The following is a 17,656-nucleotide window of genomic DNA, read 5'->3' as shown; positions in this document are numbered from 1 at the left end:
AGAAAGTAAGTAGGCTCCTCTATCATTTGTTTATTTATTTATGTACTTCATTTATCGTTTTCAAGCAAACGCAATTTAATATTTGGGTAATATTTTCTTTATTTTATTCCATGGTTGCCAGAAGTTCCTAAATGCTGACGTCTTTTATGATCTGGCGTTTTTACTTGACTAAAAATATTTAATTTTTCCCTTTTCATCAATGTGTTGAGAAGAGAAAGTCATCATTTCTGAGAGCTGCCTCACTAGCCAAGATGTACCTCTCCTCTGTTGATGAGTATTACATTCTTAGTCCTGTCTGTAACACAAATTTCTTTCCTATTTCAGGAGCTGAGAGCGCATCCTTGCACGCATGAGAAAGGGGAAAGACACTGCTCCCATGTTTGTGTGGTCAACAACGATCGCAGAGAGTGCGGTTGCCCTCCAGGACTTGTTCTATCCGATGACAAAGTTTGCTCTGCTTTACCTGCTTGTGGAGCAGATCACTTTATATGCGGTTCTCCGTCTCCTGATTGCATCCCGGCTGCATGGCGCTGTGATGGTCAGATGGATTGTCCGGATGAATCTGACGAGCTCAACTGTCCAGAATGTACACCCGATCAATTCAGATGCACCTCCGGTCCTTGCATTGGTGAGAGTCATTCGTTTTTCGAGTTACAAAAAACCTGTGACTTACTGCCGTCCATTTTCATGTAGTTTGAAACTAGAGTTCCCGTCTCCATCCTAGACTTTTACTCTCAAATTCTCAAATCCAAATCGACCATCACTTCGGAAGAAAAAGAATCTAATATGTTTTAAATTTTTAAAAGGATGGGCACATGTTTGAACTCGAGCCTTGAGTGATCTTTTTTCAAGAAAAAATTACCTACGTTCCCCTTGGAGGAAAATCAAAGAACTCTCTCCAAAAATAGTTGCCCTCTCTGTGCAATTTACGTTAAAATAATAAATGCAATTTTGAACACACGAGTCAGGAAGATTGAGGAGTTATCAGCGGTGTAAATTTCTAATTTCAGCTCTAATAGTTCTAATCCTGAAACTTTGAAGAGGGTGCCACAGTCAGGGAAAACCGATAAATGTCAGAAATGGCGCAAGTGCCAGGGAAAATTGTTAAATCACCTTTGTCTGTTTTCTAGAATGAGTTTGATGTTCCGAACAAAAAAATTTGCCCAAAACTATTTGTAACAATATCTTTTTAACCATCTGACATCTTCAAGTATCAAGAAATTTCATTTTCTAAATTCTGTGGCAACCATGTATGAATCTTCATCAACAGTCAGCTGATTATAACATTTCACCCAAAACTGGTACAGTCATCAAATGGAATTACACTTTTTATTTTACTGAGCTCTCAACTAAAATGATTTTGTTTGTTGGCTTGTAGGTCGGGACAAAGTTTGCGACGGAATAGCTCAGTGTTCTGATGGTGCAGATGAGGCACACTGCTGCAGTCTGGAAGTGATGAACTTCTTGAAGTTCCAATGTGCAACAACCCCTCATTGTATCCCGATGAGTACAGTCTGCGATGGTTTCCGTCACTGTCCAGATGGATCGGATGAAACTGCCACTGCCTGTCAGAGCGCAGCGCAGCAGAAACCCCAGGACGACCCCCTGAACACCTCAGTCATACTTGCCATTTCTTTCTTGATTATATTGTTCATTTTTGTTGTTTTCATGATTATCTTCAAGCTGAAAAAGAAGTAAGTATCCTGAATGAATGACTAAAGGTTTTTCTTAGGCAGTCCCGCTGGTCTAGTTCTCGACCCAACTTATTGGTAGCAGCTGAATAATGTAGAATATGCCCATTATAAACAGCAGATTGAATAAAGACAGGGGTTCTTTTTGATGAGAAATTATTTACAAAATTCCGACGAGTGCCTCAGCAAAGTCTTGAATTCACTTTTTACCCAACAATTCATGCTTGAAATTCAGTTCGAAAAGTGTATTTTAACAAAGGTGTAATTTGATACGTATGTGTCACCTTAATTTGATAATTTCTTGCATGATCTGAAAAAAGTGGACATGATTTGGCATGTCACTTTTAAAGGGTCACATGATTGGTTTTTTTACCTCTTCCTCATGTTTTTCTCTGAAAATGTTCAGGGTCAAAATTTTCAGATTAAAAGATTGCATCCAATATATTTACCTGAAAACAGAATGCTCTTCCATTAACGTATTTTTATAGAATATAGGAGAGTATATTTTTCAGTGAACCAAAAATGTATTTTTCAATCAAACCTGACAAAAAATGTGTTGACAAATACTATCTTGAAAAGTAAGCTTCCAAGGCTAAAAGTCCCTATTGCTGCAAGTATTAGTTATCGTAATCTTTAATTTTGTCTCTTGGTTGTGTATGCACTGTTACTAACTTTTTTGGTTTTGCTATCAGGTATACAGAACCAGCGCCAATTTCATGTGATGATTCTGTAGCTGCACCCTTATCTCCGAAACCTATCCGGAACGGCAATAATACAAACTCTCTACGCATGACGAATCTGAATCCTGGAAGTAGCTCCGGGCACTCGGACTCACTTCTCCGCTATCCCCTGAACCCGCCTCCGAGCCCATCCTCAACCGTACAGCGCAACGATTACCGCTCGCCTCGATATCGTCCTCCGCCACCCACGCCTTGCAGCACGGACGTCTGCGATGAAAGCGACTCAAATTACCGGGAAAACGACCCGTTTCCGCCTCCGCCGACGCCTCGCTCTCATTCCTCCGATCCACCCTCACCCTCCTCCAGTACTTACTTTCCTCCCCCTCCGTCCCCAATCAACCGGTGATTCTATCCAGTTTTCAGCTGCCTTTTTTTGTAGGAAATATTGTATTTTTTTATGTTTTTTTACCTAGTAATTTGTCCTTACTGCATGGTGTCTAGGACTGGAAGTAACCAAGATTCATCAAGGAATGAAAAATTCCAAGGAAAAATCAGGCAATCTTCCAGAAACCGGGCATCTTTTCTTCTACTGGTTAGAGCTGTTTTGTTTTCAAATTTTGCAGAAATTTAAAGCACCTATTGTTATTAAGGTTAATGGAATTGCACCTGAGCCGCCACTATTGAGCTCTTAAAAAGACACCTTTGAATCTTCAATTCATCATGAAAATAGAGCAGCTTTCATGGACCAGATAATATGAATTCTAAGAACGCTTTTGAAATTTAAAATTTGAATGTGCGCCTAAGAATCGGGTGAAAGATGAAAAAATTTGATATCGGTGTCTGGAACTCTGGAGATTTGTATGGTTTTTTTCAAGAAAATCCTGGGGAAATTGGAGAAAATTTTGGGTTCTCATCAGGGAATGAGCTCCTAAAAATCAGGGTCAAAAATTCTAGACACCATGCCTTACTGTGCATCTTGTGTATCCCTTCTTGTGATAGTAATGTGTAGATCATCCTCAAGGTTGATTCACGACCAGAATCTGTCGGTAGGCTGATTTCTTTCGCTCATCGCTAGTTTTATTCGGTAGAGTTGGAGTGTCTAATATCATTACCTTCTAACCTAATTTTTACAAAGAGACCTTTTCTACTGCTGAATATGAATTATATCAGATAGCATCCCTGCATCCCTAGAGTGAAAATTTGTGCTTTCAGTAGTTAAATAGTTTAATAGTAACTCCAGAGCTGATATGAAACGCTGAAGCGTTGTAGGCATCAAAATTAATTCTTCGCAGTAGTTTGCCATAACCATTAATTAGAGTAAGTAGGATTGTGACATATCTTGATTTGAGGCTGTTATTCTTTTAAAAAATTTGACTATCGACAGGAAGAATCATCGCTTTCAGTTTTTTGTACAGAACACTCTCTTTTTTGTCCTCACATTGAGTGCTGACTGGGATCTCATATTTTTAAACGAATGCTGTAAAAAGTTTTTGCCGTTGCTCAGCAATGTTTACATGATTTGCAAATCTGTACAGTTTTATCTGTCTCTCTCTGATTATTATATCTTTTGGTTCTTTTTTAGAAGCCTCTCAGTCTTTCAGTTTTTTCTATTTTTACGAAAACCTGTTGAGAGTGAAACCGCAAAAACATGTATATCAGTTAAAGTATTTTAAGATTTCCACTGATAATGAGTACTTAATTTTTTTATCAGAGTGCCACTTGACATTATTTACAATATTTTCAGAGAGTACAAGAATTTTAGATGAGCAAAGAAAAGTTGTAGGAAATTTAGTGCAATAACCCTCCAAAAAAGAAAAAAAGAAGAAGCAAAAAGTGGAACTGGAAATCTGTTTTATCGTCAACTGAAAGGTATGGGTTTGTGGTGCCACTTAAATCGGCGTGCACTATTTTGTATAGAAATTACCATCTTTCGACTTTTGAACTTTTCACAGAAACGCTTCAAAAAGCACCTCAGCGTTCTTTTTAGCTTTAGCGTATCTCCTTGTAAATATTCGTGAAAACGTTATCATCAATCGCTTACCAAAAAGATTGATTCAGGTATCAACGTTGTATTTATTTTTGACTTTTCTTAACGTCTTTTTGTTGGTACTGATCTGCGATGAGCATAGAGCCACTGCGAAGAAATTTTTAAAAAGAAATTCTTAAACACGTAGTAGCGTTTTCTTCGGGAAATACACAAACATTTATATATGTATAGTAAAGGAATGCGTTCAAGTAGTATAAATTTGTTTTTACCCATCCTTTAATTTCCACTTACCCTGTACCCCTCTCAAATTAACCCTTTTATGAATGAATTAAAGCTGGGCATCACATCTTCCCCAAACTTTTGTTTGTGTTGGGACAAAATGTGATTGTAAAAATTTTTCCCCTCCATAAAATCATCACTTAATGTTAGGCTTTACACCCACTCCTCCCGGTCAACTACCATCACCGAAGATCTCCCTATCCTTCTAAATTCATTAAATATTACTTGAATGCTCCCTTTGTCATCTACCACGAAGGATTGTATCTCGGCCGTCCTGTTTCAGTTTTGCTACGAACGTTCTATTTTTTCATTGGAGAATCACTGCGCCAATTTGCCTGAAAATTTGGGTGTCTTTTTTTTGCTGTTGTAAAAAAAAAATCAATGAAAAGTTCCGACACATCCATGCAACGGTTCTTCTGTAATAAGAATTCTGAATCAGGACAATTGAGGTACGTTTCTTCAAGTAAAAAATGACGCTTTCTTTATTTTTAGCATATTTCTTATATAGTTCTGCTCTTTAGTAGATAATGTATCATCTTCAGAGTTGAATTGCAAATTGACCGGGTCCAACAAAAACGGACCAAGTTGCATTTTAGGTGAAAAACATAGTTGGGATTAGTTCTGGATTTAACTACTTGTAAATTTTCTCCGTTCAGAAACTGTAGGTCAAGAAAGAATATTTTGAACATGAAAATAGTTGATTAACTCTGTCCCAATAGTATAGAATCTTATGGAGGTATAAAACTGCAAAACTCTTCTCCTCGTTCAAACTTGATGTAACTTGGTGCGTTTTTGTTAAACTTGGTCCTAACAGTCTTGATTACCAATTTTAAGTAGGTATACAAGATGGAATTTCATCAGTAGTAGATTAAAAAATGTGCCAAAAGGTTTGAACTTAAAAACGGTAACAATATCATGACGTATTTTAAATTTTTATATATTTTTGAACATTTTTATGCATGTAAAAATCTTGTTGTGTTAACGCTATAAAGACTGTATTCTCAATTTCAAGACTAATGTATAAGTGTCTGAATTCTTTGAAAGTTTCAGGTACAGGTGTTCCTTTTTTTATTGATTGACAACTAAACACCAAATTCATAATTTAAAATTCAAATAATTTCTGACATCACAGTATGTATTTTTGTATGTAAATGTAAATTGATGTAAAAGTGTTATTTTTTAAAGACTTTCATCAGCTTCAACCAGTTATAGGTGTAACAAAACCTCGCAGAATTTCGTTTCCCCTTTCCCCCACCAAAAAAAAAAAAATCTTTAGTAGCCCTCTTTTTTTCATTGAATCCCATTTGAATTTTAACTAATTTTGTATGGTTTTTTGAACTTTTCTAAATTTTCAAGTTAATCCCTATCCTAATTATTTATTTAAGAACAAGTATGTTTTTCTTAAGCATTACTCTCAGTATATATACTCAATATACTGGAGGTGAACAGTTTGATAATCGCAATAGGAAGTATCAGGGTTTATAAGCATGCAAAACATATACTTTTATGCCTGGCTCAGGTATTTGGTAGCTTGATTCTGTTGTTATATATTCATATTTGCTTTGTTGTTTGCTTTAATGTTGAATGGGACTTAAGTAGAAGGCATAATTTTCAAAATTCTAGCAGTTCCCAGACCACCCCATGAAAGATTTACCTGTAAATGTGGAAAATTAAGTATTTTTACTTTTTTCCTTGAGTAAAAAGTTTTTCGAAAGCCTAGAAGTTGGAAGGCATTTTTATACTGCTTTCTTAAGTGGGAGGTATTTATGCTGAAAAGAACCATACGAAAATGAATTATATGACGGAAAAACCAGGCACACAGGATTCACGTGTTGCATGGCTCCCTTTGACATAATCAATTTTCCGTTCTTTTAGCATAAATACGCCCAATTGGTCTTCTAATTTGGTTATTAGTCACATATCACCTATTTCAAGTGCCTTGAATGATTTTGTTCTTTGAATAATTTTTGCAAACTTTATCAATTTTAAAACTTTCTGTTTTTATTCAAGGTTTTTTTGCCCCTTCGTCCAAGTAAAGTTTTTCAGTGGAGCTAATATTCCAGCTATGATTAATTTTTTGTACATCATATGTTACGAAAGAAGGAAAGAAAAAAAATTCACATTGAACACTATTACGTTTCTCCTATCATCTTAACATCCGCATGTAGGAATTTTATCAGTCTACATATTGAAGTAGAAACTAAATCCCTCTTAAAAATGTTCAAGTATACTCGAGCTGCTCTGAAATACCACCCCACAGTGACATGCTTTACTTTCGACTAAAGTAAATTACTTACTTTTGAAAGTTGTAATCTGGAGACTGATCATCGTTTTTGATGATTATACTTCGGATTGAAGTCAGGTTTTAAGAATTGAATAATTTTAATGCAATAATTTCTATTTTTATGTTTTTGAAAGAAAACGAGTGTAAATGGTGTTTTTAAACTGTTCTAATTATTCTTAATTATTATTTTATTATCTTCGTTAAGTGTTATTTGTGCCAAATTTGACACTTTGAGTTTCTTAGCATGAGGCCCTCTATTTTCATCAAAATATCAGAATTGCCAAGGAATTACTAAATTTGATCTTTTTGAAATAACAAAAACAAAAAGAAACTGAATAACGATCGTACCTACATAATTTTTGACTTTAAGCTATTTCTAGAAAAAAATGAATGAAGAACATCGTTACTTTACTGTTGTAGAAATATTAACTCTCAAATGCATACTTTTTTTGGATAAGTGTTAAATGTTAAGTTTATATTTCCGAGTGACTCTTGAATCAGGACTTCGGAAATAACTCTTCGTAAGCTTTCCTTAGCATCGATCATTCTTATACTGTGACCGTGGGTGAGTTATTCGTTGGTTTGACTCCAAGTTAGTGACCTTAGTAGCATTGACTGTCAAATTTGAACCGAAAAATTACAAAAATTTGTCAAAATATCAGCATCTCCTGCACAAAAGAATCCAGCTAGATAGCATTGTTTCATTGTTTCCTATTCAAATGTTATTTTTTCACTGGAAAGCCATCACATGGTATTGTCATTGATTTATCTTTACACTTGTGAGAAGGGACACCAAACATTTTCAGACGCTTAGTGCGATGATTCTCCCATGAAAAAAATAAAATGTTTGTAGAAATATTTAAACAGTGCAGACGAGATATGTTCTTTTATGCGGGAAACGATGATATACAAGTCAGGAAACCCTTCTTTTTATCGTAAAATTTGAGTATAATTTACACAGACAAAAAAAAAAAAAACAGTCATGAGAAAAATTGGCATCAAAATTTTGTGAGTAAATTCTATCAATCACTTTTATTGATGCTAAACACCAAATATACTGCCTAGCCATGTACAAAGTGATGTAAAATTTTTGTCATAAGTTACTTATTCAAAAAGATATATAACTTGTAAGAAAGCAAGGTAGCATCTGACAAAAAAATGAAGTAGAAAAAGTTTCCTAACTCAACAGATGTTTCAACAGTTCTTTCAAGTTTTCCAGTTCTTTGGAAATTACAAGTTCTCCAGCTTATTTTTTCAACAGCGAATGCTACCAGGGATGAATTTTTATCAGTTTTGTGAACGATCTTCCCTCCCTTGTACCCTTATTTGGACATCTGCCTTTCGAGTAGACATCTGCTTTTATAACTTGTGCCTGACTTATTTTCTGTTCATTTTTTGTCTGTATTTGAATTTTTTCCATATTTATTTGCCCTGTGTTACTCACAATTATTTTTATTAAATGTTGAAGATTTGAATTTCAATTGCATTTATTCAATGTTTATCAAAGTGTAAATTTGTTATATTTTCTGTGAATACTTGTACAAATTGTAACTATGCCCGTGTTGTAAGGTCAATGTTAAATACAATTTAATGTTTACAAATTTTCATTCTATGAGTCTTTCATTGAATAGGTGACTTTCTTCGCAGTTGAATCTGTACTCTTAAAATGGATTTGATCACGAATAAGGAAAAAGAGATTACTGAACGATGGTAATCTACCCAAGCAGCACAGTGCAACGAAAATATTGAAATAATTATGCAATTTAATGGGATAAAATGACAATATTTTTACATCCTTTGGTCAATAAATGTCGATTTCAAACGATCAATAAAATGTGTTCCATGTGTGAGAAAGGTAGGCAATTTGCATCACAAAAAAAAAAGAAATTACCACTTATTTCAATTTTAGTGCAATAAATTTCAATGAGAGAAGACTCTTCAATTGGTGAATAGACAACATACTCAGCACTCCGATACAATAATAATTTTACCGTGTGATTGCACTTTTTTGCAACCTGTGCTACTTGGGTAATGTTCAGCGGTTTTTAGAGCATTGCATCTCCAATGTTAGTGCCTGAGGCAGTTATGTATTTTTTATGCAATATGAAGAGATGAGCTGCGCAAATCACACTATGATGGATTATTCTGCATACACAGAATTCTTCAATTAAACAATCGTGTAGAATTTACGAAACAAGAAAGGAACTAAATTGAATCAAGCGTTTTTTGAGCTGTATCATATAGGTATGTATTCTCTTTTTGCCAAAATTCTACGTTGACAAAAGTATTAATGTACGTAGTTCTTAACAGCAGAGGTTAAACTGTACAGACTGCAAAATTATTTTTAAAGTGAGCCTCATGGCGAAAGCATTTCGGCATTAAAACCTTTTTTCTTAGTTTTAACCAGGCGTGGTTTTATCCTCTTCTGCTGAAGTTTGTCTACTTGTCAGTTGAGGCATTTTTTGTAGAGAAGTAATCAAGGTCTGCAGATTTGGGCCGGTGCATTGAGAGCACCAGTAGACCATGTTTTAAGAGGGCTAAAATGCGATTAGAGAGAAAGTGGGTTTTGAAGAAGCGGAGAAATGAGGGAAAAGGGCAAGAGAAAAGAGGATGAAAGAGAAGTAAATCGATGGCTGAAGTGCGAAACCACCTATTTCCACCGCGGAGTCTCAAAATATCCGCCTTTCTTTTTTTTTTTTTTTTTTTTAGAATTTTATGGTTTAAAATCTATGCAGAAATTGCTCCGCCCATGAATCCGAGAGAGTAGGGTCAAGTTGACCCGGCTTGGATTTCTAGGGGTACTATAGTCGTCAAAAAAAAAAAAAAAAAAAAAAAAAAAATCGCTGACACGACACAACTTCCACCAAATTACCGACTGTTAGGCGAGCGACCTTCCGGGCGCTTGAAAGGCTTCTAAACATTGTTTTTTTCTTTCAAAAAATTATTGATTGGGACACATCATAGCATATTTTGAGCAAACTTCACCTTAACTTCTCTCAAATTCAAAAAATAACAGACACCTCAACGCGCATTGATGACAGCGCTGCAGCGCAGAGATACAACTATACGTGCTCGATGGATGTCCGTGTTGCATCTGCAAAATTGAAGGCGCGATAGCGTGGGCGTGAAATCGCAATGCTCCACTCTATGCTGTATCCTATCAATGAGATGTCACTCAGACTCGGGAGAAAAGTAAAAAAGAACGAGGCCCGAACACGCCCCTTCCATCTGCGGTTGCGTTGCTCACCCCTTGAAGAACCAGCACAAATCAGACAAACGGAAACAAACACAATACGGAATAGAACAAGGGAATAGACGCGCGTTGACGACGGCGCAGAGATACAACTATTCGTGCTTCATGGATGTCCGTGTTGCGTCTGCTAAATTGAAGGCGCGAAGCGTGAACTTCCAATGCTTCGCTGTATGCTGCGAATGAGGTGTCGCTCAGATTCGGGAGAAAGTTAAAAGAAAACCAGGCTCGAAAGCGTCTCTTCTGCTATCTTCGGTTGTGTTGACACGCGATTTTTTCTCTTTTTTTTCGATTCGATGTCTGATATTTCTCTAAAGATGTACTTGTAGACCTACATCTACAGCTCGTATTTAACGGCCCTTTCAAACTCGCGGGGCAAGTGTTTTTAGCCAGCCTCTGGTCGATTTGACTATCCCCGGGCGTCTAAAGGCTAATCAGTGCAAAATTGCGAACGAAAACGGGCGTGAAAGAAAAATGAAAGAAAAAGAAGGCGGAGCGTCGAAACAAGAGACCTGGAAAAATTCTTACGTTTTATCTAGCATAGGTATCTTTACTAGGGATTGGCACCCCTCTTTACCAAATTGTTTCCAATTCGCCTTCACGTGGCTCCGCCGCACTTTCGTCGATGCCAATACTTAGTGGCGAGGCGTGAATGATGAAAAGAAAAGTCAGTTACATTAAGCAGAAACCCGCTACCATTCAGCGATTTTATTCTTGATGAAAAAAAAAAAATCTTCTCGATAGCATACTTCAGAATTGTTCTGCCTAATTCAAATCATTTTTTTTCTAATGATACACACAAATTATGCTAAACGTTATTAAATACGGATGCTAGGACTTGGTGAGTTTTTGAACTACCGCTCTCATTTTATGCCGTAGTATATTGATTTATTTTGCAAGGATCGCTCCGTACTCTTAAAGGATGCCTGCCATTCTTAATATGCTGCAACACCTTCAATTTCGTATGATACTGTACAACACCTTTGTTGCGAAATAGTTGCTTGAGGCGCCGGCCGTGCCACGCTGCGACGCGGCAGGCGAGCGGCCAGCGCGCAACGCGCATTGGCGCCTACAAACCTAAGGAGATACTTCAAGCATAGCGCAATGCGTGAAGTATCCATGTTAGGTTTGTAGGCGTCTGGGCGCGTTGCGCAATGCGTGAAGTATCCCCTCAGGTTTGTAGGCGTCTGCGCGCGTTTCGGACCGGCAGCGAGCCGCTCCGCCCTGTGTTGGGCTCTAATACTTAAACTCGCGAAGTCAGCGATTTTCAGCTCATGATTTTGAAATGTTTGCACACTCTGCAAGGATTATTCTCATTTAAATTGATGAAAAAAAATATGTATAAATGGAAAATATAAAATGTGTTTTGTAAATTTTAAGGTTGTTCCGTGTCAAATTTAATGATTTCCAAAGCGCTATAATTTTTTATTTTATTTTTTGTGCTTTTACTGTGATGCAGCAGCATGTTTTACGCGCAACCAAACGCTCAAAAATGGACGTATTTGACTCTAAAAAATCGATTTACAAATAAGTTAAAACCAAAGATTACGTGCTTTTTGGTTTTCCTCCTCTTTTATTCACTATTCTATAGTAGATTTGAAGTATAAATATAACAAAATAAGTTGCATGTCTGGTTACTATTTATGAAATTGTTATAAAGTGTAGATATCCTTTACGAATGAAAACTCAAATGCATTATACATTTCTACGCATTTGGACCAGTATAGACAAGGTGCGAATTCGGCTTAAGTATTCTGATATAGGTTTCCCGACCAAAATTGCACGTAGAATACAAATCCCGCAACAAAAATTACTGATTTCCACTCCTAACTAAGATATTAACGTTTTTCGTTCCCATCAGTTCAGTCGGTTTGAATCAAATCTTGCAATACAACGAGTTGGTTGAAAAAACTGGTATCAGAATGCGTAAATTCGCACCTTGTCTTCTTGTCCATTGAGCCATCGATGTTAAAAAGTAACAAACTTAACCGACCCCGAATTCCTCCATAACCTTCACGATTCCCCTCGGCGAAATTCGGAATTGGCTCTGCGTTCATCCTAGGCACGGCGGCATATTTCAGATAGTTTTGATTCCATGATGAGGGCGTAGCTATGCTGAAAGCCACTATGGCGTACCCAAACCCCATGCACATAGTTCCTTTTAGCATAAATACGTATAAGGAAAACTGTGAAGATGGTCGCGCGCCACGCGGCGAACAATGGATCGAGTCAATCAGAGATACGACTAAAACTGCAAATTTCGATGCTTGATTCGTCACATTTTAAATTTTGAGAGGTACTTTTGGAAGAAAATTTCACAAGAAAACCAATGGAACCATTTTTAAAATCTCAAAGTTTTGATTTTACGGAGGTATAAGCTTCTAAAGTTTACAAATTTTGTCCGACCTCTTCCGTTGACTCGATCCACTGTGCGGCGCGGGTTCCACGCTCCCGAGGAATCCCCGTGGGTTTCCCCGTTCTCACGGTGGTGTTGAGCTTTTATGCAGACTAATTCCAAGCTCATCAATAATGCCGTTTATCTTTTTTTAATTTCATATTTTGTTTTTCCCCAGGCGTCCTTCCTTCCTTTAATTTGCTCTCTCAAAGACCAAATGTAACTACTTGTTGTCTTGGCCTGGTGGTACGAGAGTTTGTGCAGCGCAAACTTGAGGCACATTCTTCCAGCCTCTTCTGTCACGATATTCCTGTGAGTACTCGTTCATTTCATTATCATATCATCTTTAAAAGCTCTCCAAATCCCTATATTCTCATTTTTTTGGTCACAGTTCGTTCTACTGGACCGATTCACATGATTTTATTGGCTGCCGATAGGAGATAGTCCCTAGATGAGCCCGCTCTACTCATGCCGCAATCACACGCTGAATTTGGCAGCTGAATGTGGCAGTCAACAGTCAGCGCTCAACAGCTGAAATCTCACTAATTCGAGTTATTTTCATCCAAGTGTGTATCAAATCTATTCGAATAGTTCAGACAAATCCGACTTTATCCGATGGTCGCTGAGAATCGCTGCTGAATGTTGCGCGTCACGCGCAAATTTCAGGCATCCACATTCCACATTGAAGCCACATTCAGCTCCCACACTCAGCGTGTGATTGTGGCATCAGACTAATCTACGAGGGGCACGCGAAGCTATCTTTAGAGGGGTTGGGTTGGGCCGCGTTGGGCTCCATTTTTCCAAAAACTGCACTCGTGCGCCATGTCCTCCAAGCCCCTCAAATGTATTCCCTTATATATGTCGCAGGCAAATAGTAAAATCAGGCATTTTGTCAAATGCCTAGGCAAATAGTCAAATATTCTAACTTAGATTGAAATTCTGCTTCTTTTCCTAACTTCAGATAAAATAATTCATTGCTCCTGCAGGAAAAAATTCTCAGTAAAAATTTGCACACACAATAGTATTTTAAACAAATTTTAGCTCCTGAAGAGACACTGATCTTGAAATTTTCAGCATGTCGTAAAGTACAGAATTTTTGGAATTTCAACATTGAAAAATATGAGAAGCAATTGAAGAGGAAGAGCCAAAAAGACTTCGTAGGTTTGATGAGTTATTTTTCCAAAAATAGTGAAAAATCGTGAGCTCTTCGCCATAAATTCACAAAATTTTGTAGACCGTCAAAATTTGACTATCTGCCTAGGCATTTGACAAAATGCCTGATTTCACTATTTGCCTGCGACATATATAATGCACTGGAAAAATAAACACATTGGATCTAGAGTCCAGACTCTTAGAAACATCGACAAGAAAAAGGACTCTTGATTCAATCAGATTTAAGCTTGAATCAAGAACCAAAGCCTCTTAATTTGAGCGGATTTCTTTTTGATTTAAGGTTAAATCTGATTGAATCAAGAGTACTTTTTCTTGTCAATGTTTCCAAGAGTCTGGACTCTAGATTCAATGTGTTTTTTTTTCCAGTGTGATTGTTCCAATTAGTTTTTCTTCTAAACCTTTCCGACTTTTCGTTACAGGTGAGAGGCATTACACATCAGACAATCTACTCATTTACGACAGCCAAAATGGTGCGGAACATCCACTCAGTATTCCTATTGGTCTGCGTCACATTTTTGGTGATCATCTCATCTCCGGAGAATGGCGCGGAGGCCGACGTGTACATCGGCAGTTGCAACGCTTTGACAACGACCAATAACTACATCCCGCATTGCGAAGATGAGTGCAGACGCCAGGGTTTCAAAGGCGGGCACTGCGGGAGCTTCCTCAGAGTAAACTGTTGGTGCGAGCAATAACCGTCACAATACTACCATGCCCAGGAAGAACGCCGTCCCAAGTAGCATTTTTCAACGGAAAAATCGCGACATTTTGAGATTAAGTTGCGATTTATTTAACGATTTTTTTGCGATAAAATCGCTAGGATTATCAACATCTGTGCGATTATACTCAATCTTGTCGCAATTTCATCTCTGTAAAATCGCGTTCGATACAATGGAAATCTCATCTCAATTGAATCAATGAGAACGGAAACACACCGACTTGGTAGCTCGAACATGATCAATTTCCACTAAAGACAGTTAATATTACAAAGAGGTCATTGCAGTTTGCGCATCTGTTCCAACTCGGACCTTTAAAGTTTCCATAAGTACTTGTCTTTCGGCAGTTAAGTCTTTTTCTTAAACTAACTCCTTCACCTACTCTGTAGTTTTGTGTGTATCTTGATTATGTTCATTTTTCCGAGTTGGTGTGTTTTCGTTCTCACTGATCAATTTATCACGAGTTTTTGTTGGATAATATTGCGATAAATCGCCGTCGATGAAATCGCGATTTTATTGCAAATTTATGCGATGAAATTGCAATTTACTGCAAATTTTTTATCCGATAGTATCGCAGCAAATCGACATCGATAAAATCGTGATACATTCTACGATCGAATTGCAACTTATCGTGATCGCTGCTACTTGTGGCTACTTAGTGTATGAGCATTGGCAAGTTGCCAAATTCTCCCGGATAAAGCATGAATTTTGAAGAAAGTTATGCATATTTTTCCTTGAAATTTTCAGATAAACCAGATTAAATTGCAAAAAAATTCTTTGAAAAATTTGAAGGGAAATATTCACAATTTTTCCAGTAAATTCGGTTTTTATCGAAGGAAATATGGCAACGTCTAAAGGCTCTTACGGCGTTCTTCCTTACCCGGAGGTTTGCCGATGAAAAATGACTGATTTATAGTGATTAAGTCCATTGGCGGATCAAGCAATTTGGCAACACCGGATTTCTTCCATTTAAACCTTTGTAAAAATATCGATTCTTGGAGGGGTCAGGTGCTCCGACAAGAATCGATTATTTAGCATAGGTTTAAATGGACAAAATTCGGTGTTGCCAAATTGCTGGATCTGCCTCTGATTAAGTCATCCAATATTCGACACATTCGATGGCTCCACTTACCTGGAATCAATTGATCAAATCATTCTGGATCATCTGTTGACTTGAAATTTTTTGTATGCGTCTATTGTGTTCTACTTAAAATTCGAATGAAAAAACGTGTGTTGTGGTGCTTAAGTTTTATCCTGTTTGCTTAGAAGTTCATTACTTAGGGAAGTATTCAATCATTGCTCCTTTCCCTGTGCATATAAAATTCGATCTCTCTGGGCAATTTTGGTCAATTCGAGAGTATTTTTTAATAATTCTTAAAATGTAACAAAAGATTTGCCATTGTTGAGATGACTTTATTATTTAAGTACTTCAATTAACTGTAATTGTAAATACCAATTTTCTAATAATAAAAAAAAATAAATCTGAATATTTGGATATGTATTTTTGCTGTCTGCACGCGAAGGATTGGGTTGATCCTGGACCGAAGCTTTTAATTTTATGGGTAATTAAGACGAAAATTTGGGTGATATTTCGCCAGTAAATTCGATTTTATCCGGAGCTATTTGGCAACGCCCGAATGTTCACACGGGGCACAGTGAAACGAGTCATTGAATGGAGAAGTTGGATATGAAATTTTTGACTAGAATTGCAAATTTTGACGTTTATTCTGTCACATTACGAGTTGCAATAGAAAATTTCTACGAGGAAACCATTGGAACTCTATATACTTTTGAATATTTAAGTTAACAAAGATATGCGAGCTCTTGAATTTTCCACATCATATCCGACCTCCCGACTGACTTTTTCCACCGTGCGGCGCACAATGGAACATAAGTCCATTGGAGTTTACGGACGAAATGTGTAAACTTTAAAAGCTTATAACTCCGTCGATAGAAAATTTTGAAGTTTTGAAAGTTGTTCCATTGGTGTTCTTGTAAAAGTTTCTATAACAAGCACCCTTTAAAACTCAAAGTTTGATAAAATAAACATCAAAATACGCAGTCTTAGTAAAAAACTACTGAAAAGTAGTATTAATACTACTCGAACCACCGTGCGGCGTTTGCCTTTAGCATAGACGAGTAGGAGTCTACCCGCCTCGGCGGGTATTGGTCAAGGCCAAGGTCACAATTTATCAGTGGCGCGGCGTGCTTTGCGATATATCGATTGATTTGTCATTGAACCTATGGAAAAGGATCGATTAACAGGGTGTTCGCAACGGACACCTTAGTAATCGATTATTTACCACTGCTTCAAATGGGGAAATATCGATAGATCGCAAAGCACGCTACGCCACTGGATTTATTTATTTACAATGCAGCTTTTGACGTCTTCAACGCAGAACTGATTGAGTCGGTCGCTTGAATTAGTTCCAGTTATGATGTAACCAAGCAGGTCATTAACTCCTGGGAGCGGGAATGTGTTTTTGCTGATGTACCAAGTGACGTCATATTAACTCCAAGGCTGTTAAAATAACGTCTGTTTTTTTAAGCTTGCGCCCGCTGGATTTGAACACGCATACCTGGTTGCGGCGCGTGTAAATGAAGGGGCCTCGTGCTCTCGAGACACCGTCTTATTCTGCCGTGGTAAGGAAAAACGCCGTATGAACCCTCAGGCGTTGCAAAATGTCCTTTGATAAAACATGAATTTCCTGGTATATATATGAATATTTTTCCTCTACTTTTTCATATAATTTTGTTTGCAATTTCACCTAAAGTTCCTGAAAATTTCAAGGAAAAATATTCATAACTTGCTTCAAAAATGAACATTTTATCGAAGGAAATTTGGCAACTCTCGAATCTTCATACGGCGTTCTCCCTTAGCACAGCAGTATTTCTAACAACGTCGTCCCCCAAACGAGGGAACGTGTCTCCATTCCAAGGTTGCAAAATCTACTGATACATATTTTTATTCGCGCGAGAATGGCAAAGTCATTACTGCCCAAAATACTGTTGATTTTTTACGGTAATCCGTGGAATAGTCTGTGAATCCTTTAATGAAAAGGGCACATTAGTTTCCAAGTAAAAATACATATTTTGCACGAAAATTCAGCAACATTGACTTTAAATGAGGATTGTATTTTTTCTCTATGAGCTTTACAAAGCGTATTTGCATGAGCACATGTAAACAAAGAGAAAAAGAAT

At 37.2% G+C, this 17,656-nt stretch overlaps 2 protein-coding genes across 2 annotated transcripts in view; both read left to right on the top strand.

Annotated features, from left to right (window-relative positions):
* Window positions 1-8,528, top strand: part of arr (low-density lipoprotein receptor-related protein 6) — a 28,273-nt gene extending 19,745 nt beyond the window's left edge. Inside the window, exons 21-23 of the mRNA XM_019048098.2 lie at window positions 325-628; window positions 1,379-1,694; window positions 2,384-8,528. Of these exons, the coding sequence (XP_018903643.1) occupies window positions 325-628; window positions 1,379-1,694; window positions 2,384-2,777 (1,014 nt within the window). The 3' untranslated portion in view covers window positions 2,778-8,528. The remainder of the gene's footprint in view (window positions 1-324; window positions 629-1,378; window positions 1,695-2,383) is intronic.
* A 4,210-nt stretch (window positions 8,529-12,738) lies between these two features.
* On the top strand, window positions 12,739-15,942 carry Drsl1 (Drosomycin-like 1). The gene is made up of 2 exons (XM_019045947.2): window positions 12,739-12,878; window positions 14,159-15,942. Exon 2 carries the CDS (start codon window positions 14,207-14,209, stop codon window positions 14,432-14,434), a length of 228 nt encoding a protein of 75 aa, XP_018901492.2. The 5' UTR covers window positions 12,739-12,878; window positions 14,159-14,206; the 3' UTR covers window positions 14,435-15,942.
* The last annotated feature ends 1,714 nt before the right edge of the window (window positions 15,943-17,656 follow it).

This window comes from Bemisia tabaci, chromosome 6 (genome assembly GCF_918797505.1).
Source record: "Bemisia tabaci chromosome 6, PGI_BMITA_v3".
Lineage (NCBI taxonomy): Eukaryota > Metazoa > Arthropoda > Insecta > Hemiptera > Aleyrodidae > Bemisia > Bemisia tabaci.
The sequence above is the reverse complement of the archived record's forward strand: the minus strand, read 5'-3'. Positions and strand labels throughout refer to the sequence as shown.